The sequence below is a fragment of the Rhamphochromis sp. 'chilingali' genome, assembly GCF_963969265.1.
Source record: "Rhamphochromis sp. 'chilingali' genome assembly, chromosome: 2".
NCBI classification, from domain to species: domain Eukaryota; kingdom Metazoa; phylum Chordata; class Actinopteri; order Cichliformes; family Cichlidae; genus Rhamphochromis; species Rhamphochromis sp. 'chilingali'.
In genome coordinates this window covers 69,872,562-69,880,762 of record NC_137930.1, presented here as the reverse complement: position 1 = coordinate 69,880,762, position 8,201 = coordinate 69,872,562, and the positions used below count along the sequence as shown (strand labels likewise).

Sequence of the window (8,201 nt, the reverse complement as noted above, 5' to 3'; positions counted from 1 at the left end):
TTTCTCTGAATGCGGGACGATTCCGTTTGCACGGGGCGGTTGGCAACCCAATAACTAACCTTATGAATACAATAAAGTTCACCATCAGTAACACAGCACCCACCCAGCTGTACGACTTATTGGTCATGTCCAAATTCATGGGCTGCATCCTCCTGAGGCCACATTTGTAGACCGATTACGTCACAGCAACGCGCTGAAGGCTGTTCAAATTCGTAGACTGCTCCGAATGCAGCCGACAAATGCGTCCTCCTTTTCCCCGAATTTGAAGGATTGGTCGGGTGTGTCCTTCGTGGCCCAACATATCCCAGAACTCATAGCGCGGCCCAGCCAAATCAGAATCAGAAAGGGTTTTATTGCCAAATGTTGGGCAGGTTTACAACATTAGGAAATTGCTGCGGTGCTTCAGTGCAGACATACTGTCATAAAATATGCTTAAATAGACATGAAAATAAGAATAAGAATTAAAAGTTAAAAATTAAAAGTGCTAAATAGATAGGTATATACATGATATATACACATGAGTGCAGGTGGTGATCAGTGCCAAACATGGAATGATGCAGTCAACACAGCGTACGGTCATGTGTTAGTGGTGGGAACAGTCATAAGGTTATTGTTCATGTGTCCAACAGCAGAGGGGAAGAAACTGTTCTTATGGCGAGAGGTTCTGGTGCGAATGGACCGGAGCCTCCTGCCTCCAGTTTCAAACTCCAGTTTCCAGCAATGGCGGCTGCTACTAAGTTTTTAAATTACTCTTACTAATATTTCTGGGTCACAAAATAAACTTTTAACATATTTTCAGGCGAGAAAGTAGCTGTGTAAACATCAAATATCTGCTCAGTTTATCAAGATATCGCATATTTGCCAAAGTGATTCGATGTTTTCGGAGACGTCTGCTACCCACCAGCTCGACAGCTAGCCGGGAGCTCGAGGGTTACTGATGCGGCCGAGAACGGCACAACTCCCGGCACATCATTTTCAGATCATCGCGGACTTTTGCTACTCGGGTTAAATGTAATATATAATTCACTTAGACAACCTACAGATGTTATTGTTGGGCTTTTTTCAGTGTTTTGTTTGCTCGTGAGTAAATCGGTTTGGCTGAGATTAAAGCTATTAGATTAGATTAGATAAAATAAAACTTTATTAATCCCCCTCCTCCTTGGTTTTTCCACAGCTGACTAAACGTCAAACAGAAACCTGATTAAACATAAGTATGAGACAGTCGAGAATTTACGCCAGTGTCCTGTTATATTTTAGATAGCAAGGAGCAGACGGCTGAGTTTATTAAACTCCACCGAGACAGCGGCGATGCTAATCTGAAGGCTAGACCGTCCAATTTCACGGCCGTTTACTTCCGGCCTACCCGACCTCCTCAGGAGGATGCAGCCCATGAATTTGGACACGACCAGTGTAACTGATTGTAAAAAGTCAGCACAACGAAAATATACATAACATCTTACCTGACATTCAGTTCACCGGACACTCGTACCGGCGGCGTGAGGGTGAGGGGGGTGAAACCAGACAGAGAACCGCTGCCCTCCATTGTAGCTCCGCGTTAGCCACCACCAAACAACCGAGTTATTTTTTCCACATCGAACAGCATCTGGACAATCCACCACCTTTCACTGTTCTTACTGTTACTAAAATGAATAAATGAATCACCAGCCCATATAAATGAAAAATAAATCCAGCAGCCAACCAAGAGTCATTAAGAAAGACTAGGGGGTGGAACGAGAGCGTGAGCCGGCCTATGTGTGAGCCAGCCCGGCCTGGGTGTCACACAAGCCGCGCTAGCCAGCTAGCTGCCATGCGGCGCTAGCTGTAACATCGTGAGAGATATGGGACTTCTTGATAAAATATGGGACTCCTTGATAAAACGAGCAGATATTTGAAGTTTACACACCTACATTCTCGCCTGAAAACCGGTCGATCAGCGGCCGCCTCGCATGTTTCTTTCCCCACATACGAGGGGAAAGAGACACATACCGGTGGCTAGCTAGCTCCGGTTAGTCACCACCAAACAACTCAGTTAGTTTTTCCTCATCGACCAGCATCATTGGCCCATATAAACGAAAAATAAGTCCAGCTAAGACAAAGACTGTTTGCGGAGCGATCGGGGATGAAAGGAGTTAGAGACGCCAAGCCTGGGTGCTTTTGAGTGAAGCGGCGCTAGCCGGCTAGCTAGCCGCGCTAGCTAGCCAACATCGTGAAAAATCTGTTGCCAATATGGGATGTTTTGACAAAACGAGCAGATATTTGACGTTTACACACCTACATTCTCGCCTGAAAATATCTTAAAAGTTTACTTTGTGACCTAGAAACACGAATAAGAGGAATATATTAAACCACGTGGCAGCCGCCATTGTTTGACTGGGTAGAGGCGTGCTATGAATTTGTAGGATATGCAGTTTCCCACCAAGCATACACCCTTGCCGTTACCGTAACTATTCAATGCTTCGCGCAACCTTAAGAATTCCAATGGTTCCTGAAAGCACCGACGCTGTGCGCGCCGTTGATATTGTCATCATTATGGTAATCCAAATACGGGGACATACCACTAGAGTGAGCCAACACACCACAAATTAAGTTTCACTTACATTTGAAGTTAAGTTTCACTTTGCTAAGTTTCACTTTGCTTCCAATTCATTTCAATGGGCAAAAACTTGCATTAAAATATTCATATTTAAAAAACTATAGAAGTAATAAACACCAAAAGTCATAGCAACTCATTTCAGCTCCAGCCGCACAAAATGATATAACATATGTGAACCTTGTCTCAAAACTGTGGGGCGAGTTACTAATAAATCCGAGCAATAGTAATAAGTGTGCCTTTTGGCATAGGCACACTTAACTAGGTCTACAATCTCAGGGCGTGAAGATATAGATGACTGGTAGAGATGAGTTTCTAACTTTTCACTGCATAGCAAATTCAGGTAGGTGAATTTCTAGATTAGCAGCAACTCTCTTACGTTTCTGCCAGTCCATTTAATTCAGGTTAATTAGGTTGAGGTCTTTCTTCTGACTAAACATTTCCACTTTTGTCTCGTCTGTCCAAAAATCATTATCCCAGAAGTCTTGTGTTTGCTTCCAATGCAACTTGTGCCACTGGCACACTTCCATTTTCTTAATCTAATCCAGTCTCTAATCTCTTGGTCTCTAATCCAAGATTTTTTGTCTCTCAGCAGTCACTACTGTTGGAGCTGCTATCAGTGAGATGCATGCTGGGTCTGCCACAATAGCATGATTCTTTGTACACTCTCGCTCTGTACTGACGCTCCCACACTGTCCAATGCTGATTGGTTAGAACTTCCAAACCGGTTTATTATCACAAAATGCTAACAAGAAGGGTAGACGAGGAATATTTCATTCATTTCCATTAATTTTCCTAATCACTGAGTGTGAAATATTTGAGTATCCACACTCTTTTTCTTATTTTAACTAGACTGTTTCCACAGATACTGTCTACCTGGCAAAATTAGTATTATATTTATTGATTTACTAATTTAGTTTCCTTGTGACTGTATGAATGATAACAATAAGAAGGACTGATGGGAGAAAGTAGGTGATAACATGAGCAGAAGATGATTGTCCAGATTTGAAACCACAGCATCACTTCACTTGGGCAGAATGCCTTTTTTTGTTTCTGCACTTGATAAAGATAAAGGAAAACAACCTCCCACTTTGTCTCTGTTCTCCACATTTCTCCTCTATCTGTCTTTTATAATATCGTTCTTGTCACCTCCCAGATAGCAAGGAAACATTGAAACAATGTTGAGTCAATATCAGGCTGTGTCATTGAATCAACGTTGAAGTGTGACGTTGACCTAACGTCACTCTTGCACCCTTTTTTAACGTTGAAACAACGTCAGGTTTTGATGTTGAATCAATGTTGAAACCTGACGTTGATTCAACGTTATATTTTCTAATACTGCTGACATTGAAACAATGTCAGATTCTGATATTGAAACACTGTTGAGCTATGGTGTTGATTTTCCACCTCTTTCGCACAGTTGCTTTTTATTAAAACAACAGTTAAATCATGACTGGAAATCTACCTTTCTTTATAGGTATTTTAACCAATACTAAACTACTGCATGTTTCCATCAATACTTCAACCACCTAAACACATAATTGTACTTATTCCTTAAATTGGACACCCTTTATAAAAAAAACCCAAATGTCTCACAATGTATCATGTCAATATTAATATCCTAAAATAAGAAAGCATTGCATGTGATGTAAGAGAGAAAAAAAATAAACAAAAAAAGGTCAATAGGCATGTTTCGTTTGCTAAATACTTTATTAAAAGACAGTTTCCTATTTACGTTTATATGATTCACAGAAGTTTGTAATTTTTTTGCATGATGTGCGTCCTGCACCCACCCAAACGATCTGGGGCGTATCGGAGCCATTTCTGCACTGCTTGTGCAAAGACAAACTCGGACATAGAGTTTGCCCCTAACTGCTGCGTCAGGCTCCAATCAAGGCAAAGCGTCTCACCTATAGACACGTTTTAAGAGATGGAATTAGCGTGTCTCATGTCTTAAATGTGTATGCAAGTGCTTGTGTGTTTAATCAACAGGCCGTTGTTATGTATTTAAATCACATCTGACAGCTATTACAATTTATAGTTACAAAGTGTACATAACCTTTATATACTTACCATTGCCTTATTTGCCTCTTGTGATTGAAGAGCTGGCTCTGCATTGTTTAGCTCCTCAATGTTGTGCAAGGGCAAATCCAGAGGCAGTACCCCAGCATCTACCGATTCATTGCGGATGGCTCTGACCTCCTCACGGAGTTCATTAACAGCTCTCGTCAGGTCTGACAGAAAAAGATAATTTTTTTTAAGTATTTAAGAATACAGACAACTTGTCAAACGTTTCCTTGTGTCACACACAGATATGTACAAAGACACTAGACAGTATTTTATTACCTGGTATTTTCACTCGAGGGGCCTGGGGAAACCATTTTTTGGTGGGCTGCTCATCCTCTGAGTCACTATATGTGTACAGGGGATTTGGTCTAAAGAAAAAAAGTTGAAAACGGTCATAAGTAATTACAAATGTGCTTTTGGAATATTTTTTCCTAAAGTTACAGTTTGATTTATAACAACACACACAGGAAACGGAGATGTGCAAGAAGGTACAGTATACAAGGAATTTTTGAAGTGCACAAGTGTACACGGCTTTGCATTTATAAAAAGTTTACAAGCTTCCACTTTTTGGACTATATTATGTGGTGATATTGCAGTATGCAAGCACCACAGATATGTATAAAAGACAAGATCATAAATTCTTAGCAATCAAAGATATGTTTGTGAAATAAAAAAAGTTTTACTTGTGCTTTCTTTTATGACTGGTCTGAGTTTCAGCTTCGGACTGAAGGTCAGACATATCACAGTGTTCACTTAGATATTTCTGAAGACTGCGTTCTGCTTCGTGAAATGTGTCTGGAAGTACAAACACAATGTATGGCCAGACATAAATTAGGACACGAAAAACTTGTTATTGTTACATTTATACAACACCAATCCAGATGATACCCACCATGGCTTATTAGAAGTCGGACTGGTGCATAGGTGAGCCATGTTGCACCAGGATGAACTCTCCTCTTTACTGTGTCGTGGATCCTGAATGTGTCTCACGGAGGATATGGAGGCCATGACAATTTCTCCCCATTTATCCATGATCTAGGGACTATTTCTGTACCACCAGTGCTAAACTGCACAATGCACCAGTCTTTCATTTTTATCTTTTTTTTAATTTGGAGTCCTTTTTTGCCCTGTCTAGGATAAACAGGAAACAGATAATTACAATATATTTCATAGTCACTACAAAACTTGATCTATTGATTGAACTAAATAATAAATAATAGCTTAAAATGTATATAGGCAACAATTACAAGCAAACCCGTATATGTAAGCATTTAAACACTGAAGATAATAAAATTAACAGTATTTTGTCTAAGTCTGCCATTGTAGGAATTCATGGCACCGAGACAAAAACATGGCGCACAGTGTGGCGTCAAAATAGGCGCACACCTTTGACGCTGCGTTTTCTCCGTCTTCCTCGTCCACACGTAAATGCTAAACGCAGTTTACGTGTGGACAAAAGGTGCAAACGCAAGTCAGGTGAGCGTGCAGCGTAAAGTTTGAATTGAGTGCGAATCGAAGCGGGTGCTCACCAATCATTAAAAGTAACAAAGTCATTGAACACATTTATACAGTTACCTTTACGTTTATCAATCATATATCACAGATTTACAATTTTTTGTAGTACTATGCTAAAAAGCAACAGAGCGAAAGTCTGGGTCAAGCGCCGAGGTGACGGCAAGAACAAAGGAACCCTCGAAGCGTTAAAGCTAGCTTTGTAAGGGAATATAACGGAAAAGTATGAAACGAAAATGTTTTCTTTGTTGATAGACTTTGTTTGCAGTGCAATTTATTTGTTGCCGGATTGTAAGATGAAAGTAGACACAATTTCGGGCTCCCACATTTTATCCGAAACTTTACATTAACAAGTTTGTTTTGTTTTTTTTTACTGTTATTCAAATGCAACCGTGGAAATAACGAATAGAACAAAAGTCATTCATTCTTACCTTATACTAATCGTGGTGCAGGCCAGTGCAGTGCATGAACTGATGCCTTCTCCGGTCAATTCCGCTGAGAGTAAATCTAATGTCCCGCTCTACTGTACAAGACAATGGTTACCTGGAGGGATGTACCAATGTGATAGGGGTGCTGCGGAATAGTCCAAGTGGTAGCAGCTTTAATTTCCCGCTCAACCATAAATCGATGGTTTTTCAACGTGATTGTTGTCACCTTGTCAACTATAAATAGATCAACAATCAACGATGACAGAACAACAGTGAATCAATGTTATTTCAATGTCAGTGTAAGGTTTCATCAGTATTTCAATGTTGTTTCAACATTGGTTTTGTGTTGACATTTCAATCCTGACGATTCTGATGGTTCAGATGGAAAATCAACATCTGTTCAATGTCTCCTTGCTATCTGGGCTGCTTCAATGCGTAACCATATTTTTCCCTTCCTGAGCCCAAATGCTTTCCCTCCCATTCTCCATTGCTCTACCACCTTCTTCCACCTCCCTCAGTGCTTGTCCTCCGTCTTTGTTATTTTGTTTTTCTTTTTTTTTTGGTGGATCATCATTACGCCCTATCCGTCTTTTCCGTTTCTGCTGACCTTCTGCCTCCCTCTTCTTTCCCTCTCCCCACCATCCTCTCTGTTTGATGAGGAAAATGAGAGGAAAGAAAGAGATTGCACCCTGATGTGAAAGATGCCAAATGTCTGGGTCACTCACACACTGCGAGCCTACCACTGTGTGTGTGCATGTGTGACTGACAGTGTAACAGTGGGGAACTTGAATGAGGGAGTTGAAGTGGTTTTGTTAAATTTTCAGATGCACACAGTATTGTGTGAAAGCAGTGTAGATCACAGCTTCTGAGAGATGCCACACAAAAACTGTAAGGCCTAAAAGCAAGAGATCATCTGGATCCAAGACTTAGCTATGTTTTGCATTATGTATCATTGTATTTAAGCTTTAATTATCCATTCCCATTGAGCTCAAACATCAGATTAATTTAAGAACATTAAAACTTACTCACCAAAACACAGACAAGGTAAACCGTAATGATCTCCCCATAACTTTAATGTAACAAGTGTGTGAAGATGATGTTCACATTGTAACTTATTCCAACGATGTGAAGCCAAAAATCTTACTGCTTTTTTTGCCTAATTTAGTCTGTATAGTGGGGGCTACAAATGGCTCAACATCCATAGATCTGAGAGTGTGACTTTGATGTTAACAGACACAAAAATAAGAAGAAACAATGCCCAAAATGATTTTATAAATAAACACATACCTGCGACGGAGGTGTCGGATACATAAAAACATTACTTAAGAAAAGAGGGGACCACAGCTGCTGATGAAGCTCAGAGCCCTGTGATACACAACATGTGAAGATTCTGCAAAGTGCCTTAACCTCGTAAGGCCCGAACTCCTCCACAGCATGCATTTTAAATTTCTCGTTGATATTTGGGCTGATTGGGGCCTGATAAATTTTAAAAAAAAGAATTAGCAGATTTATTAATTTTTTATACCTAATTTTTGTTCCTAAGAAAAATGAGAGCCACATCTGAGGATATTTATTTAAAATTTCGATAGAACAGTAGCAGCATA

The 8,201-nt window shown here is 40.2% G+C and overlaps 1 protein-coding gene across 2 annotated transcripts; it reads right to left on the bottom strand.

Moving 5' to 3' along the window:
* Nucleotides 1–4,270: 4,270 nt before the first annotated feature.
* LOC308392525 (uncharacterized protein) lies at nucleotides 4,271–6,912 on the bottom strand. 2 transcript variants are annotated; one of them, XM_080875595.1, is made up of 6 exons: nucleotides 6,601–6,912; nucleotides 5,550–5,788; nucleotides 5,341–5,452; nucleotides 4,937–5,025; nucleotides 4,664–4,824; nucleotides 4,271–4,500 (listed from the first exon to the last, which is right to left on the bottom strand). In XM_080875595.1, the coding sequence occupies exons 3-6, from the start codon at nucleotides 5,394–5,396 to the stop codon at nucleotides 4,471–4,473; spliced, it is 336 nt and encodes a 111-aa protein (XP_080731721.1). In that variant the 5' UTR covers nucleotides 5,397–5,452; nucleotides 5,550–5,788; nucleotides 6,601–6,912; the 3' UTR covers nucleotides 4,271–4,470. The 2 variants fall into 2 exon arrangements, with proteins under 2 accessions (XP_080731721.1, XP_080731722.1); XM_080875596.1 differs by having other exon boundaries at nucleotides 5,550–5,784.
* Between the last annotated feature and the right edge of the window lie 1,289 nt (nucleotides 6,913–8,201).

Bases quoted from the DNA above. Each gene is read 5' to 3' on its own strand.
- LOC308392525 (XM_080875595.1), bottom strand. From the start codon at position 5,396: ATGTCTGACCTTCAGTCCGAAGCTGAAACTCAGACCAGTCATAAAAGA. The intron at 5,026-5,340 runs GTAAAACTTTTT...TTTTTTCTTTAG, and splicing joins AGTCATAAAAGAAAGCACAA to ACCAAATCCCCTGTACACAT. The intron at 4,825-4,936 runs GTAATAAAATAC...TTTTTCTGTCAG, and splicing joins CCCTCGAGTGAAAATACCAG to ACCTGACGAGAGCTGTTAAT.